Genomic DNA, 26,526 nt, shown 5'->3' with positions numbered 1-26,526 from the left:
TGAAGTTATTCTACAACTGGCTCTTCTAGAATTGTCCAGACACACAGGACATATTTTTGAGGGCTACAATGAGAAGCGGAGATCCCCTCAACCTGATCCTGAATTCTGCTGTTCTGCCCATGGAGGGACGTCCATGTTAGATCTGACCCAACGTTTGCACATTGTTCGGTATCACATGAATGTGATGGATTCCAAAATGCATCATGTTCAGATTCCTTAAGTTCCACCATTGTGGATTAAGCCATGTGTATATGGAGGAATTCAGGGAATTCCTTTTGACTGTGAAGTCAATGATATCAACCAAGCAAGTTACCTAAATTATTGTTGCATAAGCACTTTCAGAATAATTAAGTTACTGTCCTATCAATTTTATAAGCCCTTCTGCAACCATGAAACTCCTATTCTTTCTTGCTGTGTGGAAATAACACAGATCAGAAAACTCTGTCCAAACAGTCCCAATTTGTTCATTCCAAAGGGCAATACTAACCTGGGGACCAGGAGGTCCTGGAGGACACATGGATTCTATACATGGAGACTGTGTTATCTGAAGCTCTTGACATAAATGTTTCAAATCCAGTGATAACAACATCTAAGAAATAAAAACAAAAGAGATTATACTAAATGATGGAGCAGAAAAGCAAATCTTTGATCAGCAACCTATCCTAAATAGGTCACTTTTATCCACTCAAGATTCCTCTGTATATTTATTCATTTGGATTCCTAAACTTCCACAGCATTATTGCAAAAGGATTTACAAGATTATATGGAGGGTAAGACTACAGGCTGAGTCTCCTTTATCCAAAATGTTTGGGACGAAAAGTGTTTTGGATTTTTTTTTAAAAAAAAAATGAATACTTGAATTTGCATATCCATACAGAGGCATCTTGGAAATGGGCTCCAGTTCTAAGTATAAATTCACTTATGTTTCATATACACCTTATACACATAACATGGAATTACTTTTATACAATATTTTATTAATTTTGTGCATGAAAATAGGTCTGTGTATACTGAACCATCAGAAAGCAAAGGTGTCACAATGTCCAGGTTCACATGGACCAGGATATTCCAGGAGCAGTCCAGTATATTCTGGTCCCAAAGCTGGCCCAACATCTCCGTTACTTGGGGCTCTCTGTTCACTGTCATGTGGCTATTTCATATGTGTCTTGCTGTGTGGCCCGGCATCACCACTCCTGCCACATATCACCCACTCTGAGGTCAGAATGAGATGCCCCACTCTAGGCGCCTCATTTGACGTCAGAGTGAGTGATAAGCGGCAGTGGTAGAAGCACCAAGAGGCACCGTGGGATATGCTGTAAACAGCTGACCAGCATTGCAATGGAGGGATTGGCATATTCCAAGAAGATTCGAAGCAAAATATGAGTTTTTAAGAAATGTTTTAAGGGTGTTACATCTTAACTTCTTAGCTTCTTAAACTATGGGACTGCCATGGCACCACATTTGTACCCTCTGCCTACAGCTGTTTATTTGCTATAAACTTGCCACAGACCGGCAAAAATGGGTCAGAGACCATTAGAACTTGCCAGCCCCATGTTTTAGAAGTCAGAATCTCTTCCAACAGCTTGCAGACTGGCACCAGTTCACAGACCACCACTTTCAGAAACACTACTCTGGAGACCTTTCTCTAATCTACACAGGACTTTCATCAAAGGAAGAACTGACTGAAGTAAAAAATCTAATTACTTCCTATTTTGAAAAAAAGATGAGAGGATGGTTGGAAAAAAACCTAGAAATGGAAAGCAGCATCCACACCTTCATTCATGAGATGCTATTAGTTTGGGGCAAACAGCTGTTCACTCCTGCACTGAATGCCAGTTGATGTAGAACACATGTTGGAGCTGATTATTTTCTTCATGTCCTGCTGAAAGAAACCTGCTGTAGTCAATAGGTTTCCCATAGGCATCTGGTTTATTACTACAGACCAGTGGCATCTCCACACCTGGTGTTACCAGGGATGTTGGGTGGGGTGGGAGGACCAAAAGGGTAAGCTCACCCTTCTCCTTCTTCACAGTGGTGACCTTCCCTTCAGGAAGAGGCCACCACTGCTGCAAAGCCTGGAGGGGCACACTCACTCTTTGCCATGGCAGAGACTTTCTCATCAGGATTTACAAGACTATTGTGGTGAAGCCTGCCCCTTCTCACCCTGCAGTGGGAGGAGGTCCTGACTGAGTGTCACGCCTCTTTTGTGGTGTCGCCCAGTGTGGGATGCACCCCCATGCACTCTCGTAGTGACACTACTGCAACAGACACAGAATGCTAGATTAGAATTAGTTCTGATCCAGGGTGTCTCTTCTTATATTATGTCATTCTCCTCAACCAAATGGTAAATAATTTTCTTCTGCTCACAGCACATTATGTTAGTAGGAGGTATAGAAATAGATTCTTCTAACAATGCAGATAGAAGACTATTTATGTGATGTGTGACTGTGTATATTCACTATAATTATATTCACTGGATATGCATTCATTACATATCCTCAGTTCTCTTTCTTGCAAAGTCACAGGCTGAGTATTCCATATCCAGAATTCTGAAACCTGAAGTACTCCAAAAGCCAAAACTTTTAGAGCCACCACACAAGTAGTCCGCCCCCCCCTCATTTAAACATCATTACATTTCCAGTCTATTGCAGTTCTATAAAAAAAACTTTTAAAATATCTGGCTATAGTCAATTCCTGTTTCTTTCTTCTTCTCTTTTAAAGACCTTGTAAGGCTAAAACTGAACAAGGGCAGCAAAATTATGTGTGGTGCGCACTCAGCTTGTGGAGTGTACTATTTGCAATTTAGGAAGTCTTACAGAGACAGAGAAGTTGAGGGAAGCAAAAAATGGGTCGGAGACTATTAGGACTTGCCAGCTCCATGTTTTAGAAGTCAGAATCTCTTCCTATTATTAAATTCATAAAGGTACATATGATGTTATAATTAAACATAGTTGGATCTCCATATCCATGGATTCTTTATCCATGGATTCAACTATCCACAGATTGAAAATATCATATATATATATATATATATATATATATATTCCTCAAAAGCAAACTTTGATTTTGGCATTTTATATATGGAACACAATATTATTATGCTATTGTATTTAATGGGACTTGAGCATCCACAGATTTTGGTATTCACAAGGGATCCTGGAACCAAACCTGAGCAGAGTCACAGTCGCATTACTTCATTTACTGGAGTTCTTCCCAGTACTGTATGCTCTAAATTTGACCCAGAAAGTTCAGTGTGCTGTGGCAGACACAGTGAATGACAGAGTGATATAAAAGAAAGATTTTGTTTTCTTTAACTGTTGGTTATGTTTCTCCACTAGCAATAAAATATCAATATATTTCCAGTAAGTGACAAGAGTGGAGTGGCTGGCAAGTTATTAAAAGTAACTTCATATCAGGATGTGGAAAGAACTTCAATAAATGTAGCCTAGAATACAATTAATTTTGGGAACAACGTGTTAGGAGTCACAGTCACATAATGTTTTAGTAAGAAATAGATTTATCTCAGCATTCCCATAACTTGGCATACATATGCCAACATCTTTCAGTTGAATTCCTCTTTACTTTTTTTGTGGTTTATTTTTATTATTTTATACTTCTGCTTAGAAGCCTAATGCACATGCTATATTGTGACACATCAAGTCAGACTTTTATGGATTATGAAGAATACTATTGAGTGGCGCAAAGGATAGAAAGGATAACGAAGATCTTTAAAATACTCATACATTTGTACAATACATTAAAAAACAGGAGTGGAAAAATTGACAATTTTTTTTGGATTACCACTTATATATTTCCTTAAATGTTGGCTATGCTGGTTAGGGTTGATTGGAAGTCAACCCAAACCAGCTGGAAATCTACGATTGCCCTCATGTTATAGTTGAAGGCAATTGTGGCCTTCTAGACCTATTTAGTTTCATGCAACATTTTTATTGACTCTCCTCTGACTCTTAAATATATACCTTCCTTGTACATATGCATCACAGACCTATCTGTGAGTTATACCTCCTAGATTGGGGAAAGGATGGCTAGTAAATCTCTGCTAATGGTGAAAAATCAACAGTGGTGTGGCAATAACCAAGCACTGGAAGGAAGCTTTTATATTTGCAGAGTACCTCCAACAGAAACAACAAAATTAAAATGGTGGAAATGGTAAGAAAGAGAAGGTAACAGGGATTCCTATAGCCCCTCTTTAATATCTTATTGTTCTGAACACTGTAAAGGGAAGAAATCATATTGCTAACACTTGCTTTCTCCCTGTCTTGTAAGTATAGACTTTCAGACCTTCAGAACTGAACAAAAAAAAAATTATTTAACTATGGCCCAAGACAGACTGCCCGAAAATGGCGGGCTGAAGGTGTCCGTTTTAACTCTGGAAGGATGCGCAGCGATGTGTATACGCTGAGCATCCTTACATCAAAATGGTGGCGCCCATGTGGATGGGATGCCACCATGATGCCACCGCTAGGGTTCGGGAGCATGTGGTTAATGTGCACTCTCAAATCCTAATATCGGTAGCGGCACGCCCCTTTTGGCTCTTCTGTCTCAGGCCTATATGCCAAGGGTATTAAAACCTATAGGCTTTTGGATCTAACTGTTAAGCTCAGATATCAACTCTGACTCACCCAAGGGCATCTGCACAGCATACACGATGCAGTTTGACACTGCTTAACTGCCATGGCTCAATGCTATGGAATTTTGGAGTTGTAGTTTTGTGGGATAGTTTGTCTTCTCTGTCAGATTGCTCTGGTGCCACAACAAACTACAAATCTGGAGGGCTGATTTTGAAGATTTTTAAGAAGTGGGTTTTGCCCTTGTCCCTTATTGCCAGAAACAGGCAGTCTGGGGAATCTTTGGGAACCACCTAAAGTTGCACATTGATCATTCTTGCACTATGTGTTATAGACAGGCGGTGCCAGGATGATGAATAGCTATGACTTTGCAGGTGTCCAGCACACACACACCCCTTCATGAAGCTACCTGTTTAAAATATGGCTGACCTAATTCCTCTTTAGACTCTGCCATATCTCCAAAGTTTATACAGATATGCAAGGAAAAAAACAAACAAAAAAAAGTTATAGACATTTTGATTTACCAAAAGAAGTCAATGATGGGGGACTGGAGATCTGAATGCAAACTATTTTTGCATTTGGATCTCAGTTTGCAGCAACTGATATAAGCTCAGGACAAAAGGGGGAAGTGGGAGGAGGATAACTGGGACATTTTAAAAACAGCTGAAAAAGTGGGATGACAGAGAATTAATTGGTACTGCCACAGTTGGACGATATGAGTCTAATGACTACGATTTAGCAGACAGGAATGCCCACTGACCTAGGCGAACAGTCTTATAGACTCATAGGAGTTTATCACACGAAGGAGATCAGGAGTTTATCCTGTGAATATCCCAGAAAAATTGCGTAATTACGCAAAACAATTTCACACGGTGTCACACAAAACCCACCATTAAAGTGGTCACAAAGAAGCATTAGCATACATCTTTTTACTTTTGAGATTTCAGTGACAATGCATTTCTGATATCACTTTATTTGCACAATTCCATGTGATGATCTTTCGCACAATTACTCAACATTTTCACTTTATTTGCAGGATGCTTTAAATGTACTTTAATCTCTCTTTAATGCCGAAATTAGCCCCAGTGAGATAAACTCCATAGAATCATAGACTTGGGGCAGACCATGAGAGCCATCCAATCCAACTCCCTGCCATGCAGGAACTCACAATCAAAGCACCCCCCAACAAATGGCCATCCAGCCTCTGTTTAAAGACATCCAAAAAAGGAGACTCCATCGCATTCCAAGGGAGTGTGTTCCACTGTTGCATGGCTCTTACTGACAGCATGTTCCTCCTAATGTTTAGGTGGAATGCCTTTTCCTGGAGCTTGCATCCATTGCTCCATGTCCTATTCCCTGGAGCAGCAGAAAACAAGCAGTCCTTAATAAATCACAGCTCCTGTCACCAAGATTCATATACAGTACTCTTTTTACCTCATTTCTTAGAAGTGCCTTAGGAAGGATAAACTGTCATTACAGGAAACAGAAGTGCTTGAAGCAATACTTACAGAATTCCATCCCTGCTTGAAGTATGGTGGAGGAAATAATGGCGGAGGGGGAGGTGGGGGAGGAGGAGGCGGAAGGGCAAGAAGAGAACATGCTCTGTGGTTATTAATTCTTTTCTTCTGGTCCAGGCATGGTAGGGCTGTTGAAAAGAAGAGAAATCTATTAATTAGAGGCTGAGAATTAATTCATGAAGGGTCATTGAAAATGGAGCAAGAAATATACTCGCAATAAAACACGGCATGTTTTCAGGAGTACACTCACATGCATGCAAACCCTTAAAATGGTAATTATAAAGAATCAAACAGAGTAGAAATGTCTGTTGTTGTTGCTGTATGCCTTCAAGTCGTTTCCAATGTATAGCAATCCTATGGCAAATGTATCACAGGGTTTTCTTGGCAAGTTTCTTCAGGATGCGATTGCCATCCTCTGAAGCTGAGAGACTGTGACTTGCCCATCACTCCATGAGTTTTCATAGCCAAACTAGGATTCAAACACTGGTAATAAAGCATTTTTAAAAATACAGCACACCATAGCAGTGAGCCATGGCAGTTAAAAATGGGGTCAAACTGCATTAATTCTGCAATGTAGATGCAACATGGGTTAGCCGGGAAGTTCTACTGAGAAATATTTTTGTTTGTTTGAAATTTACGCAAAATGGGTGTGGGAAGAGCACTTTGCCATTCAAGAGCACTGCTTGAATTCAGTGTTCCCCTCCACTCCCATCTGAGAAATTACCGTACTAATCTTACACAACTTGATAGCAAGGATTGTTTCCCTCTTTCCAGGATTGTACCTTATGTAAGAACATTATAATAACATTTAATGACAAGTCCTCCCACCTGTTCAGAAAAACCCAGGCAACCTGTGACCTGATGTGGGAAACTATGGGCCCTCAAAGAAGAACGCAAACAAGTGTCCAAGTTGAAATTTCATGGAGTCATAAGACAAATGACCAGCTGCTATTAAAAGCCCACGGTATAACTGAGCTGTTATTCATTCCCTGGGCTATATTCATGTATTCATTATTGTTTGTGTTTCCTAACTTGCCTAGGGCTCAGTACCAACCCCAGGAGTTCCCTGCCTTTCCCTTGGATGCTGCCCCAGTATTCTCTCACAAATTATGTAGTACCATTCTCAGTTTACTGAAGGGTACTAAGGTTACAGGGATGCAATGGCTTGATGGTTATGATGCCGATTCTGACTATCGTAAGGTCGAAAGGCTGGCAGTTCGAAGCCCAAATGCCACATGATGGGGGTGAGCTCCTGTCAGTAGTCCCAGCTTCTGCCAACCTAGCAGTTTGAAAGCATGTAAAAGTGCAAGTAGATAAATAGGTACTACTTTGATGGGAAGGTAACAGCATTCAGTGCAGTCATACTGGCCACATGACCACTGGAGTCTTCTTTGGACAACGCTGGCCGTTTGGCTTAGTAACAGAGATGAGCACTGCCCCCTACAGTTGGTTATGACATGATTCATGTCAAGGGAGAACCTTTACCTTTACTAAGGTTATGTGGAGGACAACAGTTCACAACTGTCAGATTTTACCATGGGTTTTACAGTACAGTCAGCTCTCCACATTTGCGGGTTTCACTTCTGTGGATTTGATTATTCACGGATTTGATTAATATATTTTCTAGGAATCTCTAGATCCTCCAGTATGACTCTATGGTCAATATCCACCCAAAGTCACACTGGAGGACCTAGAGACTCCTAGAGAGAATACTTCTCTAGACATCTGTAGGTCCTCCAGCGCAATTCTGTGCTCAGTTTACAGCAGATGTTGACCACAGAGTTGCTCTGGAGCACTTAGAGATGCCTAGAAAGGTGTTCTTTCAGGGGAAAAAAGTTTTTTGTTTTTTTTAAAGTGACATTTTCCCACTTTCACAGGGTTCCTGCGCCACTAACTCCAGAGAATGTGAAAGGACCACTGTATAATCTACTCCTCAGTATGATCAATGTATGTAATAAAACAAAAGGTTTTTTTTTTAAAGAAACTGTTTTTCGGGAAAGAAAAAAAAAAACCTTAACTGATAAAACAAAGATTTACAAGGGGAGAAGCAATCTTCAGCCAAATTGACTGTATTGTAAATAGGCCAAACCTAGCTCAAACTGAGGCAGTCCACTCAGGCAGTAGGGCAAAGGATGAATACCTTCCAACATTTCATAGATGAAAACCGGGACCAACGTGGCTAAGCAACATCAAAGTGTAGTTAAGAGGGCAAAAGATACAAAAAATAAACCCAAGCTAGGAGAGACTGTCACAATTTGGTTTTGCCTGAGTTTACAGAGAAGGAACAGACTCTGGGGCTATACAGATTGCCCCTGAGGGGGCGGCATGTAGCTGCCTCTTTTCTGGCCGGGTCGAGATCATGGCAACCTCACGCCACAGCCCCAATCAGGCCTCTGGAGAGCACAAAAAGGAGCTGCAAAAAGCAGCTCCTTGTTGCAACCTCCAAGCAGCGCCATAGCCACGGTGGCGCGACTTTATGATGCCCCTTTAGCGCTGCATCATGTGGGTAAAGTGCTGGAGGTGCATCATGATGGCACACGCCGTGTGGACTGTCACACATCAGAGTCTGTTGTCCCTCTACAATAACCCAATCACACAGATCCTAAAGGGGCATCATTTTGCCTGACTAGATAACATAGGTCAAAGCACCATGTAACATAGGGTTAAGAAATTAAGCATACAGGGCACTCATCCTAGTACAGTACCAATAATAGTGATATATTTAGAACAAGGTGTCCTCTGAAGAAAAATATATTAAAAGAAGCAACTGTAGATATTCACACCTCCTGATCTGTTACTACCAACTGTTGTTTGCTGCAATATAGCCATCTGAAAATGCAGCATCACAGCCACATGATTGATCATGTAATGTAATACCCTGAAGCATTTCCTCTAGAAATGATGTTTCAGCATCAAGAAAATCCGGTTGGCTGTAGCTGATATAATCATTCACTATTTCTAGGAGCATCATGGCTATTTGCTACTTGTGGGGTTATATGGGGTTAAAGGTGAAAAATTATATGTTGTAAACCACATTTGTTGTTGTTCTGTGCCTTCAAGTCGTTTCTGTCTTATGGTGATTCTAAGGCGACCTTCTCATGGAGTTTTCTTGGCAAGATTTGTTCAGAGGAGGTTTGCCATTGCCTTCCGCAGAGGCTGAGAGTGTGTGATTTGCCCAAGATCACATAAAGGGTTTCACATGCTTCTTATTTAAAGCAAATATGAATGGTCATTCCTCATTGAGGTTCCATATAAATTAATGACCTGGTGACTCCCACATTATTTTCTTCAGAGACCTATATAATTACTGCCATGTAGTTGTTTTAACTCCATTGTTTATGACATGTGCTGTCATATGGGGACAAGGATAAAAGGACCTATAGCCATTGGTTTTCAAATGCATCTGGAAAATAGCTGAGAGAGTGTTTTCATATTCAGGGATGGTGCGTCTGTAGGTTTGGCAGTTTAGGATCATCCCAAGCCTTGAGGTTTCTGGGCAAAAACCTCAGACCTAAGGGACAGCCACTGCTGATGTTATTAGCTGCAATACATTAAGAACCAACAATTGTTGTTCACAACTTGTCACTCCACAAGATAGAACATATTTTCCTATTTGTGAATTATTTGTGAATTAAGACAGAAATCTTAGCTAAAGAGACTATTCCCAGGTCAAGATGAAAAAGGGATATTATTCCTTCTTACCTACTCAGGGAGAAAGGGTTAAAAACCCAGCCTACACCTGAACTTCACCTCAACCTAGCATGCACCTGAACTTCAGCTTCTTTCTTACTCCAAGGTAATCTGGATTGGGACCTCTGCACATTTGTGGAAAGAGGCTGTGGCGGGATACACACCGCCATATAGTACGTATTGTATACGTACTAGGGTTAGGAAGGGGCGGTGCTTCTGCACCCCCCTAACCCTAGTACGTATACAATACGTACAAGATGGCGGTGCCCCTTCCACATGGGCGCCGCCATCTTTACGTACTGGACGCATAGCATCCAGACGTGTCGCGGCGCCTATGACGTCGCGAATGCGCCAGCGGCGCCTCGCGACGTCATCAGTGCGCCCCGAAAAGAAGCTCTGAAATGGAGCTTCTTTTTTGCTCCGCGCGGGAGCCGCGCGGTTTGGCTGCTGCAGCTCCCGCATGGAGCAAATGGCGCCGGCGGGGGAACGCCGCAAAGCGGCGGTTTGTATCCCGCCTTTAGTTCCTACTCCCCTTGTCTGACCTTTTCTCATTCATTGCACACTTCACATTAAAGGTGGGAGTCACAGAGAAAGAAATAGCAAGTTTTTTTTTCCAGCCCACACATTCAGAGTGGGTGAATTTTAAGGGTGCAATGACAGAGGGCTGGTTTTAGCCATCCTGACCTGTGTGTGGCTATGTTGATCCAAATTGGGCTTATGTGTACTTGTGTGAAATAAAATTACACTTTGCTGCATGCTAGAAATGTCATGGTTAGCTCTGAAATGACCCAATGTATGAAGGAATGCCAGTGTGATGTAGCAGTTTGAGTGTTGGTCTAAAACTCTGGAGACCAGGGTTTGATTCCCAGCTCAACCATGAAACCCACTGTGTGACCTTGGGCAAGTCACACTCTCTCAGCCTCAGAGGATGGCAATGAGAACCCCTCTGTGAACAAATCATGCCAAGAAAAACCCAGGATAGGGTTGCCTTAGAGTCACTATAATTCAGAAATGACTTTAAGGCATACAACAATAAAAGAGAATCAGGATTACACATCCTACTCCTGTTTTAGACATAACATGTGCAGGTGGGGATGAGGCCTACCACTATAATTCCAATCTCTCCCATGTGACAAATTTATATGCTTTCAAAAGGTTAGTAAAGAATCAAAGTCCATTTTTATTTCACACTAAAGGGAAGAGTTATCTATAATTAACACAAGATAAAAAAATAACCTGTCCTGTCCCATAATGGCTGGCAATTTATTTTTAATGGGCAGTGGCAGATTTTTAATTGAGCAAAATCTGAACGGTTGGCCGTATTGATGGCACGTACTGACTGATACCCAAACTGGATTGGAATAGGACTGTAGATATGGACTGTAGGGATTTTTTTTTACTTTTTACTAAATTGGGGGTAATTTAAATTAATCAATTGATTGCTCTGTCAACGTTTTATGTGTGTGTAGCTGAGAGTCAGTGCAGTATAGTGGTTTGAGAATGGACTATGACTGGAAAACAGGGTTCAAATCCCAACTTGTCCACGTTAACTCACTGGGTAACCTTGGACATGTCACACTCTTTCAGCCTCAGAGGACGGCAATGGCAACCCCCCTCTGAAGAAACCCCCAGCCTTAGGGTCACCATACGATGGAAACTACTGGAAGACACAAAACAACAACAAGCTGAGAAAAATCATACGACAAAAGTGGGAAAAGAAGTCTTTTCCCACTTGAGAGAACATCTTTCCTAAAAACGTTCTAAGCATATCATCCAGTTTTCAACCAACAGTTTCTCAGACAAGTTTTCTGGGAACCCTAGAGTTCCGTGAAAGGTTGCTAGAGGTTTCGCAAGAGACTGTGACTTTAAACACTGACTTCTTTTGAGCTGTTAGATATACAGTCATCCCTCCATATTTGCGGCTTTGATATTTGTGGATTTGATTATTCATGGATTTCATTAATATGTTCTCTCTAGGACTGTCTAGGTCCTCTAGTGCAACTCTGTGGTCAACTTTAACTAAAAGTTGCACTGAAAGACCATTTGTAGCTACTCCAGTGCCATTATATGGTCAGTGTATGTTGGACATTGACCACAGAGTTGCACTGGAGAACCTAGACAGTCCTAGAGAGGTGTCCTTCAGGTAAAAACAGTGTTTTTGTTATTTGCGGTTTTTCCATATTCACAGGGGTCTTGTTCCCCTAACCCTAGCAAATATGGAGGGACAACTGTAATAGTTTTTATGCAACAGTTCCCTGAAAACTGACCTGAACATTATTTCAAGGGTTCCTCCATGCTAAAAAAAAGTTGAGAAAGGTTGGTCTGCAGTAGAGGACTGCCATGCACCAGTTACTCTAAAGAAACAGGGACCAGCCTTGATGGCTGGTATTACTAGACATAGAGGGGGTCATTCAGATGTCATTTTTTTAGCATGACAATGTGAATCATCTCACTCACGCATTCTGGGTTTGTTAGCCACACTATGGGACCACATCAATGTACAACTCTGCAAGTTTGGTTGCTCACATGTGCAAGCATTTAAATAATGATGGAGTCAATGATGTGAATGCATTTGGAATACATTCAAGGCATGCAGCATTTTATCCCAGGTCTGTTCACATCGGTTATTCTTACTGATGATGTGGATCTTTAAAAAAAAAAATCTCAGGGAAAAAAACAATTTCAATTATCAAATATACCAAAAAAAGACCAACAGGTGGACCAAGAAACTGGTTCAGTGTCATCTTGGTATAGCATTCTTTCCTTCATTAATCATGTAGTAATGTAGTACTAATTGAACCATATAGGTGGCTGCCAATTAGCCAGCCTGGGCTAAGTATAAATCTTTTCAAGCCACAAGTATATACAGTGGTCTTATACAGATTTACTTGATAGAATATACAGTTGTAATAAATGAGATTTAATTTGTGAGCAAACATGTAGATACAGAGCTGGCACATATTTTCTTTTTGCTCCTGTCCATCTTCATACATTTCCTCCAGAAAACATTTAAAGGTTCTATGCAGTTCAAATTATTCCTTCTCTATTAATACTGCAGTTCTGACCACACTTGCTGAAGATTAAACCCCATTCGGTTTTTTTACTAAGGGTTATTTACTAAGGGATAAAACTAATTTTGGTTTCAAACAGAGTAGATCCACTGGATTAATGGGTTTTACATGTGTGCTGACACAGTTAAATTCCCAAAGGGACTATTAATCTATTTAGGATTAACAATTGGATTTAGGCCTGAACAAGGTTTAGTACTGTTTTGTTAGGCTGCAAACCTATGCACATTTATGAAGAAGTAAGTTTCACTGAATATAGTACCTCTGAATAAAGATATTTAGGATCAGCTTGGCTGCCTGTCCAACCATATGATAACATTGTGTGTGTGTGTGTGAACTTGCATTTGTGCCCAGACCACCTGATAAATGACTGCTGAAGCTCCAGCCAGTATGAAAGTTTTATGAATGAACCTAGGAAGGGGTAGATGTGGTGGACTGCAATATTTTTTTAACTACCGTAGTTTATTTTCACCCTGGTATATTTGTGCCCCATTTGTTTTGCTTCAGAAAGACCTATATAATAAAGTACCACATATATCAATCTAGCTATTTCACTCACAAGCAAAGACATCACTGAAGCCTTGCCAAAATATTGCAGCCTCTCAATTTTAATGCAGGTTCAACAGATCATGCATTTGAAAGGAATGTACAGTGCTTAAAAATGATTAAAAATGTCCCCCTAGCTGTTGTCAGTTCAGCAAACAGTACCTCTCTTCCCCTATAAAGGTACACAGTCAGTAACCAAAGCCATTCAAGTTATCTTCCCAGGAAAAACATCCTGACATTAAGAGCTGTTTGACAGTGGAATAGGCTGCCTCAGAGTGTGCTGAAATCTGCTTCTTTGGAGGCTTTTAAACAGAGGCTGGATGGCCATGTTGGGAGTGTTTTGACTATGAGTTCCTGCATGGCAGGGCGTTGGATTGGATGCTTTTGCAGTCTCTTCCAACTCTATGATTCTAAGTACAAAAACTAAAATAATAAATAAAAGACCTAACACTTTATTTCAGATGACCCACTGTCTGACAATAGGGTTACCTCTGGCCATCAAGGCTTTCAATAACAGTATTTTCAGATTACAGATCTGTTAATCTTGACTTTAAAATATACACAACTAAGATCCAGTTTTAAAATGCACACATTTAAAATAAGATTGCAGACAAACATGGCATCTAGATAGACAAATGTTGACAACCAGAAGCTGAATTCAAAACATTTTCCCAGTGAATTTAAAAAAAAAAGGTTAAAAGATAGATATTTCCTATTCCTGATCTGCTTTCCATTGCACACATCTGAAGGAAAGCCTGTAGGACTAGAGGAGAAAATAGGATTCCCTGTACTCAGATGATTCATGCCCTTTATCTTGCGCAGATTAGATTTTTTCTCTCTATGCAATGGGCTTTTGTTTGCTATTAAAATCATCTGGGTATCCATTAGTGCCAGTGCCAAGTCCAGGAAATGTTTACTCTGCTAACATCCACTTCAAGTCCTACAACACTGTTTGAGGTCAGGGATATATTAGTCAAGATGGATATACATTGTGATTCATGTCTCCTCTCACCTATTACATTTATGTCCATATAACCTTACAGGCCTTATCTGAAACAAAGCTCTAAACTGATAGATCATTAAAATATGGTGTGTTAAAGAGGATCTGTCAGCCTCCTCCTAACATAAAGAATAACAAAACAAAAGATAAAGGAGAAGAGATCTGAAGAGCGAAGAAAATATTGTGCCCCAGCTCTTAAAATTTTGCATTTCAGTATGCTTTAGCAATCAAATGTTTTTGTTGCTTTGAAATCCTTTATGATTTTTCAAAGGGGTTGGTATATCATGAAAATTTAAAAGACATTTACAAGTAACACAAATCACTGAGACATAAAGCAAAGGTATAATTTACCTGCAGGAATTGAGAAGACACTGTCAACAAAAGAAGTCTGAGATAGAGCAAAGCAGAAAAGGAGCTGGATATAAAATCCCAAGGCAATGCGGCTGAGGATGACCATGCTGGCTGGGAAGCTGTACAAATCCAGTGTGTGTTGGGTGCAGATCTCTTGTCCACTGTCTGTGCTGCTTGTGTGCTTTGCTTGCTCCCTTTCACTCTCTCTGGTTGGGTATGTTTATGTGTGTATGTCTCTCTCTTCTGTCTCTGAGCTTTAGAAAGAAAGAATGCCAACCATTTCCCATTAAATCTTCTCCTTACACTAGACAGGGCTATATTTAACTCAAGCACTGGATCAGATGCCCCCATCACAAATGCCATCTATTAAAACATAGCAGGAGCACTAATGAAGAGAAGGAGGAGCTATTTTAAGTTGAATGGGGAACTGATAACGACAAATACAGAGATAGCTCCATTCATTAATAAATATTTTCTCTCCTCCCTCCCCAATCTCCATGAATGGTTGTAAACAGCACATATGGACATAGTCATCTCATGTTTCTGCATACTGAGTCCTGTTTCTTTAGTTCATTAGAAGGCATTATGATGCATAATCAAGTGAACATGGAGTGCAAATAAATATGTATGATACATTAATACAGTCAGAATGATAATAAGGGATTGTGGATACAAGAATTGTCATCAATATGTGACTAAAAGTGTTCTGGATCTTCAGTAGTTGAAGAGGTAAGAGTACTAGAGCTGTAGTTTTCAAATTACCCACTCCAAATGCCCATCTTGTTTCTTTCACATGGGGTATGAAATTTTAAAAATGGCATACAACTTTAAAACCCAACATGTGTAAGCCCATTGTTGTTCTATTGGTTTCCTGGATAAATTCTGATAATTAATCACACAATTTGGGCATATGCACACAACCTCTATTCAAATATTATGTCTCATGTGAACATCCAGAAACATCAGAGTCAGGGCTGGTACACAAAATGGACAGGTATCACCCTGGTTGCCTCAAGAGAACATATAAAACAGGGGTGCAGAAAGTGTGCAGAAACTGTTTTTGTTTCCCTCTTGACTGACAGCCTCAGAAAAAGGCAAGGGTGAACCTCCTCTGAAGAAAACGTGCCAAGAAAACCCATGATAGGTTCACCTTAGGGTTGCCATTAGTAGGAAATGACTTGAAAGCACAGCTCAAGAGATGTGTATACAATTGAGTTATCAGAGCAGTCCCTCCAGATGTTGTTGGACTGCAACTCCCAGCAGTCCTAGACAGCAGAGTCATTGGTGAAGGATGCTGGTAGGTAATATAATAACATTTGGAGGTCCACATGGTTTCCATCATGTGTCAGAGCCTGGAATAGTACCTTCTCCACCCTCTTAGAAACTTTTTTTATGTTTACAATGTGTGTGTGTGTGTGTGTGTATAGAGATGGATTAATTTTCAGGCAAATGGTAACCTTCAGCAGGCATATTGAACCACAATAGATATATTGAATAGTCTTGCACAGAAATCAATCAATATGCACTATGATTTTGAGAGATCTGCCAGCAAAAAAGGACCATCTCCTGCCTGTTCTGCTTTGACTTGATAGCTTTTTCATCTGTTGGTTGAGGCTTTTTTTTGTCTGCTTGAATGTGGAAGCAGCTGTGATGCATGGGATAGCAATAGGGGTGGGGTAGGATAGAGAAAAGAAATAACAGTTGTGTATTTCAAACTGAAGTCATACACATGGCTGTCTAAAGCCCATTCCCTGCCCTACAAGAGTAAGAAGTCTCAAGACTAAAATTATCTAGCTGTATCTCTGGCAGCAACATAATTCTCTTTGTAAGCACACAGCTTTTATTAAACAGCAAACCTATTAAATGTTTTTCAGAGCAAAGACATTAAGCATCTCAAGAGCAGCAAACTGCATACAATGAAGACATGACTAGTAATTCATTCATTTAATACTCATTTAGATCTGCTGTGTAAGCACTACAGGGAGGGGATGTCTGGATTCATTTAATTGCTACAGGCACTGGCTTAGAAAAATATAATTCTATTTTCTTTACAAAATTTGCAGAATATCAATGTCAATGTAACAATTGGTGCTTGAATTTAAGAACAACAACACAGCAGAAGCAAAAGCTTATTTTTACAAGTAATTAGCTATAGTTCAAATATGTGTCTAGAAAGGTTAGGTGATCTTAATATTGTGAATATTTTATTTAAATCCTTATGGAGGTAGTACTACTGTCCTATTTTAGTGCTTTCAATATCATGATGCTAAATGAAAATTAGCTGCATAGGTTGGTAAACTTTATATTTCGCAATTTCACAAAGGTTGATGTGAATTAGAGAAATTAGAGGACAGTCTAATTTATAGCAAATTTTGCTAGCACATGTAACATTATTTTTAAAATAATTATCCTCCGAATAGTCACGCTTTCATTCTACCCACTTCTCCATTACTGGCTGGCATTCCCCATTCCCAGACTGTGCTTTTAACTCTTAACTCTTGTCTCGCTAAAGGCTACTTAACACAATGTCTAGAAGCCAATTAAAAGATGATGTTTTTATGTGGTGACCCTAAGGCAACCCTATCACAGGGTTTTCTTGGCAAGATTTGTTCAGAAAGGACTTGCTTTTGCCTGATCTGAGGCCGAGAGAGTGTGACTTGCCCAGGTCACCTAGTGGAGTTGCTGAGTGTGGATTGAAATCCTGGTTTCTAGAGTCACAATCCAGTGCTCAAACCACTACACAATGCTGGCTCCAATGCAACGATGACCACTGCACCTTTTGGCCCAACGAAATCCATTATCTTAAATTTAGTTTGCTGTGTATAGGATGGTATTAATCAGTGGTGGCAGCTGGCTCCCTTGTCAGTGGGCGGTGAATCCACTCTGGGTTTTATTCCGAACGTTACAGCAGCTATTCAAGGCATGAAACCAATCACTTTGTGCTCACAACATCTCCCTCAAAACAGGAATTAGGCATTGAAGGCTTTGGCTTAATGACTGTGCAGATTCTGGGCCCCAGCATTACCACATAGATTTTTAAAAGGAAGCCAAAAAGAGAGAGAATTGCCATAAAATATTCTAAAATAGGGGTTGGCAACTGAACCTTAAGATGTTTCTGGAGTGCAATGTCTCTAATTCCTCACCATTGCCTATTAGGACTGGAACTAAGGGGAACTGTAAGCCAGCAACATCTGAAAGCCCACAATGGCCCCTTCTTGTTCTACACTAGTATTGACCACCAGTGTTTTATACAGTTAATGGATAAGAATGTATGATTTCGCGGGGGGTGGGGTGGGTCCAGAACGGATCCCCTGCAAAAATGGAGGGAGGATTGTACTGGACGTTAAAATATAAAGAATGCAAAATAATAAACAATTCTGTTTCAGTGCCACTTTGGTGGGAGAGGAAGGAATCTTGGTTCATATCCCCAAATTTTGCCGAATTGTGGGACCTACACTGTTTTAGATCTCAAAGAGGTTCTTTCCCCCCAGCAGAGATGCCTCAGAAGTTGATATCTGGCTTACTTTCTGTTGGAAAAACAGCCTGCTGTGGGTGAAATTGCCACCTACGTGCTCTAAAGGGCATTTGGCAGCAAAACATTCATTTTCTTCCCCAGATTGTTTGATGGGGAAGCATTATGCAGCAATTCCATCTTTTCCTTTTTCCCAGTTGTGCTAAGAACACAAAGAAGGAATGGTGGGGAATAGAGAAAAAACAGTCGAAGGCAACCTAAGCTGGAGAAAAAGAATTTCTTCAGTGGAGGAAAAGCGTTGTTATGAAAGGAATTGAAAAATAAGATAGCAACTAATCCATAAAAATCTATTGTGCAGCTAAACTTAGAATACTGTGTGTCTGACATTTCATCTCAAAAAGGTGATCATAAAAGTAGAAAAGAAATGGCACAAGTAAAATATTCACAGACTTAAAGCATATTCTTTAGGAGAAGCAGCATTTCTGTCTTTTTAGTTCAGGGGGAAAATATGTATGGTAAGTGACTTATAGTGACCCTCACATGATGAACATATCATGCAGTTTTCTTGGCACGATTTGTTCAGAGGCAGTTTGCCATTGCTTTCCTCTGAGGCTGAGACTATGTGACTTGATCAAGGTCATCAGTGAGCTTCTGTAGCTGAGAGTGGGGATTGAAGCCCTGGTCTCCCAGAGTCTTAGTTCCAACTGTTACACCATGCTGACTCCCAGATGAGTTTTAAGACAACTGCAGGGAAGACAGATATTAGAAGTAGTAACCATGATAGCAAATAAAAACTGAAAACCACTGAGGAACTAAGTAAACGGTGGAAGAGGGATTCTCATGGTTCTCAAGGATATAACTGCTTGGCCACTGGTAGGCGTTTCCACTGATCTGCTGGGAACTTCTGCTCAAAGCCTTATTGAAACCATAGAATCCATTGCCATCACATCCAACCCCCTCAACTCAATGAAGGAAATCCAGCTAGAGTAGTGGTGGTGAACCTATGGCACACGCGCCAGAAGTGGCACTCAGAGCCCTTTCTGTGGGCATGCGCACTGTCACTCCAACACAGAGTTTGTCACTAGAAAGCCAGAGGGACGCAGCATTTTGTAATGAATAAGTGGGTTTTGGGTTGCAGTTTGGGCACTTGGGCGGGTTACAGACGGGCAAAAAGGGGTGTGTTCATGACGTCATGAAGGTATAGCCTTCAGACGGCCCTTACCTGAATGCCGCCATGAACACGCCGCCCGCACGCCCCAAGCGGGAAGAAGCGGCATTAAAAAGGTGCTGCTTTTCCCCGCTTCTTTTCTATATACTGCGCAGCTGCGCATCTCCGTCTATAAGCTGCTGCACCGGTACGCCAGAATTGTTACGCCGCTAATTTAAGTTGCCCATTTAAAAGCTCCGTGTCTGCTGCGTCGCATAATGAGTCGGGGTCCTGGAACATGCGCAGTTTGCACCGAGGCTCTAATTACAGCATCAGATGCCATGCAGATGTGGAAGCTGCAGCACAGCTGCACTCTATTTTAATGCTCGTAACCCTAACCCTAACCCTAGAGCAACATGTACGCATGCGCTGCTAGAATTGGGGAAAGTTTGGAATTTAAAGTGAACCCCTACACACATTCCTGTGCCATTTTCACCTAACAATAAAAAACCCCTAAAACTTTAAATATTTACATACGTACAAGAGAGGTGATGGGGGATGGCAGGGGGACAGCGGTGGCAGCGGCGACAGCTGTGGCTGTGCATTGCAGATTCAGCAAGAGCGTGGGGACCAAAGGAGAGGAGGCATCCATGATGCTGGTGACACTACCAACGTGCAAGCAGACAAGGATGCCAACACCAGCTGATCACCAGCTGGCAGGAGACCACCATTGTTCTGGGGCAGGGTGAGGGAAAAGGTTTAAAGGGGCCTGGGCGCTTTAAATGTGCACATAGGCTTTCTGCCGCCGGTGCTGAGCGCCGCAGCTGCGCATCCGCCAGCCGGCAAAAGAAAAAAAAAAGCCCCGTTTTTGGCCACCTGTGCGGAAGCTGCCTCTCTCTTTGCAGCGTCCTCCGGGGCGGCGGTATGGGAACTGCGGGTCAGAAACGGCCCCAGGTGAGGCGTCTTCACTGCCCCCCATGTGGAAGCCCCATACACCTGAGCCACGCCCCCGGGGCGGGCGGTCTAGAGGCTCCGTATTCAGCAGAATACACCTCCAAGACGTCTTCCCCTGCCCGTCTGTACCCCGCCATCATCTCTAAAAGGTTTGACATCACTGAGCTAGAGCATTCCCAGCAAGTAGATGTCTAGCTGCTTTTTGAACATCCAGAGACTCTACCACCTCTATGTAAGTGGTTCCGTTGCTGAATCACAGACAAGAAGTTCCTTCTAAAGTTCAGTTGAAATCTAGTCTCCTGGAACTTCAAACCAATAGACTCAGTCTTACCCTCTGAGGCCTGCCCCCTCCTCTCATGTTACAGCCTTAGAGCTCAAGTGTACAGTCAGGTCACCCCTCAGTCTTACCTTCACCAAGCTGAAATGATCAACTCCTTTAACCTCTATGTTTTATTCTCCATGTTCATCCCTATTGACTTTCTGTGAACCCACTGCGACTTGTCTATATCTTTCTTAAAATGAAGTGCTCAGAACTGAATGGAATACTCCAGATGATGTCTCATAGTGCAGAATACTGTATAGTTGGGACTATGGCTTCCTTTGTCTTGGAAACTACATGCTAAAATATTTGCTTTCTTTGCTGCAGCATCGTACATATCGGTTATGTTCTTTTTATGAGCAAAAATAATTTAAGGCCTTTCCAACATATACTGCTGCTAAAACAAGTATCACCCATCCTATAAATATGTGTTTGATTTTTGCGGCCTAAATGTAGGATATTTGTTGATAACTGCCCACCAGTTGACCTTGACTCATGGCAACTCTGTGGATGAAACATCTCCAAGATCCCCTCTCCTTAACTGTTCTGCTTAGGTCCTGCAGGCTAGGACCCATGGCCAGTCTAACCATCTAGCATGTGGCCTTCCTTCTTCTCTACTGCTCTCTATCTTTCCCAGCATCATTGTCTTCTTTAATGAATCATGCCTTCTCATGAAGTGGCTAAAGTATGACAGTCTCAATTTAATCATCCTGGTTTCCAGAGAGAGTTCAGGCTTGCTATGTTCTAGAATTCATTTGTTTGTCTTCTTTGCTGTACACAGTATCCTCAGCACTCTTATCAGCATCACATCACAAATGAATTGATTTTCTATCAGCTTTCTCCACTTTCCAGCTCTCACGTCTGTACAAGATGATGGGGAACACAATGGCTTGGACAATCCTCACTTTAGTGTTCAGAGTTATCTCTTTGCACTTTAAGTTCTTGTCCAGTTCTTCCATAGCTGCCCTTCCCAGGCCTAGATATGGGGACTCTTTGATAATTTAAATTTTCTCATTATCTCGGTTGAACTCTTGTAAATCTTCCGTGGCCATTACTTCTGTTTTCTTAATGTTCAGCATGAAGCTTCCCTTGGCACTTAAAACTATTTTAGTAATTGCTCTAGGTCCTTGTTGGTTTCTGCTAGTGGTATTGTATCATCTGGATATCTTAGGTTGTTAACTTTCCTTCCTCTGTTCTTCACTCCTTCTGCCTTTGAGTGTAAGCCTTCTCTGTGTACAATATCTTCTTTATACAGGTTGAATAAATAGGTTGCAACCCTATCTGACTCCTTTTTGGATTGGAACCATCTTGTTCTGAGTACAGGTTAGGCATCAGGATGATCAGCTGCTGTAGCACTCCAATTCCTCTAAAATAGCAGTCTGCAAACTGTGATCTTTAAGGAATTTTGGACTTCAGCTCCCAGAATCCCAGACTATTGGCCAATATGGCAGAGGCTTCTGGGAAGTGAAGTCCAAAATCTCTTAGAGCATGCTCTAAAGGAAGATGCAGAAATGGCTTAATTGCACAGATGCTTAAAATAAACGTAATTTCCTCTATGTCTTGAAATCCTGATATACTCATAAAGATTAGAGAAAATAATCCCAGGAGAAAACTATTAAATTTTCTATTAATTTTAAATGTTTTGAAAGGACTGACACAGCAAACTCTAGGATTTTTTTTTTAATTTGGTACTATTTGTTCCATTTTTAAACATCTTACAGGAATATTTACAAAACCACTTCTGGAATTGTCAGCAGATTCATTAGAAGCTTCCAATATATTACTGAAAACTTCCATTAAAAGAGAAGGCAAAGTTCCCATAGCACATATGAATGAAGGGTGCCCTCTGGTGAATTATTAGCGTCATTCAATAAACATTTATTACAACATGATTTTATAAAGAACACTGATTTTACAAAGTGGACTTCTTTTGGATTTCATGTCTATGTGACAGTTTGGGTCTGCACAGCAGCTTAATAGAGTTGTGTAACTATACAATTTAGAGCCAAAGTGTTAATTCATCAAAAAGTTTATATACAATATAATTATTTCTTATCTTATAAAATCTTTATGGAGTCCCACTTTCTTTTAAACTAATTATGTTCTAATAAGGAAGCTTTATAGCAGGGATGGACCATGTGTGGTCCTCTGGAAGTTGTTGGATCGCAACTCCCATTAGCCCTAACCAGCATAGCTAGTGGTGAGGCACGGGTGTGAGCTATATTCCAACAGCTGGAAGTCTATACATTTTCCAAACCTGCTTTACAGCACTGTTCTAAAATAGCAGAAAACACATTGTGTCAGAGAACTGGCTCAAATAGTAAAAAAAAAACCCTCAGGTGCTCATAAAATTGAAAAACTGTATTGTAATCCTTGATCAGCATTGGTCCAGCTGTGTGCCTTCCTTTGCCATTGCTGCATGACCCTGGGAAAAACGTGCAACCACTAGTGTAATGCACTAAGAGGGTCCAAACCAAAACAATTTAGTATAGCACAGCTTTCTTTCAAATTCTGTGAAAATACAGAGATGACAACTATAGTGTTAATTCCCATTTTAGTTTATATAGGCATTTTGTTCATGATTTCCAGGCCTTCTGCTACATGTTAGAACGGGTCAGCCAATGAAAATCCTGAAAAAACAAAAGATGAAAAATACTCAGCATCTTGGAAGAAGATTCTGGAGAACTAAACATTAACAAAATTCATAGAAGAAAGATGTCTTATATTTCTAGGAATAAAAAAAACCCTTAAAAATTAAGAAAATATTGGTGCTGCAGCAATACTTTTTCATTTTAACAAGGTAAAAATATGACTGAGGTTTAAGAATATATGAACAAAAAATGCTGTATGAATGATGTGGTGACACCATCTCAAGAACATCCAGCTCCTAAGAAGTAAGAGTATTTGTTTACACTAGATACACAACGGAGGCTTACATTACTTCTCCTTTTTAAGCAACATGACAAGGAAATTAGTAATAGCCATTGTGTCATTTGCAAAGACTCAAAAGTCTCAGATCTGAGGAAACTGTCCTCTGGTGGAGAGAAAGCAGTAGCTTTCTGTGGCTAAGAAGTAGCAGGAGAACCTTTTGAACTTCCTTTGCATCATTTTGGCCACTATTGCCTGAATCATTATGCTTACTTATAATCTAGTGAGGGGGCAGCCAGAACTGACTGCTATCCTGGAGGAACGTCTGATCAGGGATGTTACTGCAGGAGGGCACAAAATTAAGGTACTGCCCCCCCCCCCCCCCCAATAAGAATTCTCTCCATCCCAAATGAAACATTCCTTTGGTCCCAAATTACCAGCATTGTAGTAACTTAAAACTTCAGTTGAGCATTTAGAAATATGGTTTAGGCATCCAAAGAAAAGGAACAGGCACAGTTACCAAGGGAAAGCGAACACAGCAAACGTAAGAGTTCTCAGTGTTTCACTCTCTGCAATGTTAGACATTAGAGGACCGAAGGAAAATTTGACTTGGGGACCTAATCCACCCCCCAATAGTTACATCCCTGTGCCTGATCAGTTTGAATTTGAGTTACCCAGGTATAAGAAAGGTCAGAATGGTAATGACAAGAAAATCATGTGTGGTGGATTCACAGACCTGAATCCAATTGCGAGTTCCAGCTAGAGTAGATCCACTGAAATTAGCATTGAATGGTAAATCAACACTTTTATTGATTCCATGAATTCTATTTACATGTACATTGTTTCATGGGGCTAAAGTGAAAATTTGGTAAGATGTGATATTTTTAAAGAAAATTTAAAAGAATTTTTTAAAAAAATATTTTTTAAAGTAAAAAAAATAATAATTTAATTTAAAAGAAAAACTGGGGCCTCTCCTTTCTCCTCTCACTGAGTCTTGCCCCACTCTTACCATCTCTTCAGCATTTTAAAGGGATGCAGGTGAACACCACAGCCCATTTCTGCCAAAAGGAAGATGTTTGGAGAGCAGTGGTCACCCTTAGGGTGTCACCTGGTACAGTCCACACAACATCCCTCTTGTGATGCCTCTAAGTGGCCATTTGCTTACACTTTGTATGGGAAAATGAGAAGCAAAACACTCACTTGTTTCTTCCTGTCTGATTGTGGATCAATCATTACATTAATGAGGGAAGGCACATGCTTTTCGGTCAGGCTTTTCTTCAGGGCAGCTTGGAGTTCTTCTGGTGTTTGCACAAAATAGCCTTTACCACCGAAGGCAGACATAATTTGCTCATAGTGAGCATTTGGCAACAGAGAAACTGGAGGAACACTAAAATGAAACAAAAATTGGTATGGCTTTGCATTGGGCACTAAGCAAACAGAGAGATATTATAAAAGGTTTTTCTGCTGATTCACTAAATATCATCCCTCCACAAGAGAAACTCTACCTTCACAGTGGCTTAAAGTTCATTTAGTTATGACTGCTTCACTTCAGGTTTAAGTCAAGGATAGGCTATCTCAATTGTGGTGAAACTGAGCATTTTTGGTCTCTTCCAAACCATTTCAAAGCACATTCAATGATTCTACAAAGCCCTCAAAAGCACTTTCCTTTACAAATAACTTGATTTCTGGAATATTTATATGTTTCAGACTAAGAGCATGAAAAAGCATGCAAAGACCAGCATAACTGAAGTAACTGTCCTGCTTCTGTGGTGCACATCTGTGTCTGCACTCAGCTCTGCAAATCTTTTCTTCTGTGACCATGCACACACACCTTAAGTGGCCATTTTCACCCTCCTTCCTTGTAAGATCAATTGACACCACTTTCACCAGTAATATGAAAAGAGAACAACTTCTTGCCACTACAATGTTGGCCCAATGCTGCTGAGAATATTTTCCTGTTTGCTACAAGTACCAAGAGCACCTGTGCCACATCTTATAAGTATATAATAAGAGAGGAGAGCCAAATACATTATCACTTTTTGTTACTATGAGCTCTGTCTATAATACGCGGCACCACTGATTAATGTAAATCAGTCTATTCAGTTAATATAATGAAGCACAATCTAAGATACTTTATTATGTAGAGCTTTTAATATTTTAGAACTGAACATCTGTAACACCAAAAAGTTCACAATTAAATTAACAAAACAAGAGCAGCCTAACAAGTACACACCTTGTGGAAGGTTCTCCAAGTTTCAACATTTCATCCCAAGTCTCTGCATCCAAGCCACTGTATATCCCATTGTTGTTGACTATGATTAGAATGATTGGCAAATTATACCTGTAATAATTTTCAAGGAAGATCATGATTAAGAACAGTTTTGTGTCTGGAGGAAGAATGACTACAGGATTTTCATATAATAAATAGCAACATTTGCTTTGTTTGACATAAAGATTTTTTTGCAAGTTTAACTAGACAATGTTTTACCTGCACATAGTTTCCACCTCCATGCCAGAGAATCCAAAGGCACTGTCTCCTTCTATGCAGACCACTTGCTTCTCAGGATTATGATATTTAGTAACCATAGCAGCTGCTACTGCAAAACCCAGCCCAACACCCATTGTACCAAAGGTACCAGCATCAAGCCTATGAGAAAGGAAGGACATGTATTATGTTTCTCCCCCAATATAGTGTATTCTCCATCTTTAAAAATTCAAGGCACACCATGTATTCATAAAAAGAATTGATTTACGTGTGGGTTTCTAAAAAGCATATAATGACTATGAATGTTAGGCTGAACAGAATTAAGCCTCTTAGAATAAAAAGAAACCATTGCATTTTAGCTGTTTTTAGAGCTGATTATTAGTATTTCAAAGGCCATGTTCATTATTTCAACCAAACTAATCTGGTGCATTCACTTGAGATCTGTAACGCAAGGAAAAATAAAAGTATGCAAATAGTTATGACAATTTCATAAGCTTCTTAGATAAATACCAAAGACAAA

General features: G+C 40.5%; 2 protein-coding genes across 4 annotated transcripts in view; both read right to left on the bottom strand.

The window, feature by feature from the left end:
• Positions 1–15,018, bottom strand: part of LOC149309759 (uncharacterized) — a 56,928-nt gene extending 41,910 nt beyond the window's left edge. For 2 of the 3 annotated variants that reach the window (XM_089533013.1, XM_089533015.1), the window contains exons 1-3: positions 14,762–14,964; positions 6,098–6,234; positions 488–589 (exon numbers count right to left, since the gene is read on the bottom strand). In XM_089533013.1, coding sequence (XP_089389139.1) covers positions 488–589; positions 6,098–6,234; positions 14,762–14,867 — 345 coding nt within the window. In that variant the 5' untranslated portion in view covers positions 14,868–14,964. Of the gene's footprint in view, positions 1–487; positions 590–6,097; positions 6,235–14,761 lie in introns of all 3 variants that reach the window. The other variant, XM_089533012.1, reaches the window with a different exon arrangement.
• A 7,300-nt stretch (positions 15,019–22,318) lies between these two features.
• Positions 22,319–26,526, bottom strand: part of LOC149309758 (2-hydroxyacyl-CoA lyase 1-like) — a 39,577-nt gene continuing 35,369 nt past the window's right edge. Inside the window, exons 15-18 of the mRNA XM_089533008.1 lie at positions 26,010–26,168; positions 25,755–25,862; positions 24,722–24,908; positions 22,319–23,283 (exon numbers count right to left, since the gene is read on the bottom strand). Of these exons, the coding sequence (XP_089389134.1) occupies positions 23,251–23,283; positions 24,722–24,908; positions 25,755–25,862; positions 26,010–26,168 (487 nt within the window). The 3' untranslated portion in view covers positions 22,319–23,250. The remainder of the gene's footprint in view (positions 23,284–24,721; positions 24,909–25,754; positions 25,863–26,009; positions 26,169–26,526) is intronic.

This window comes from Sceloporus occidentalis, unplaced genomic scaffold (assembly GCF_023333645.1).
Source record: "Sceloporus occidentalis isolate IW3139 unplaced genomic scaffold, rSceOcc1.0.p SCAF_7, whole genome shotgun sequence".
NCBI classification, from domain to species: Eukaryota; Metazoa; Chordata; class Lepidosauria; order Squamata; family Phrynosomatidae; genus Sceloporus; species Sceloporus occidentalis.
The sequence above is the reverse complement of the archived record's forward strand: the minus strand, read 5'-3'. Positions and strand labels throughout refer to the sequence as shown.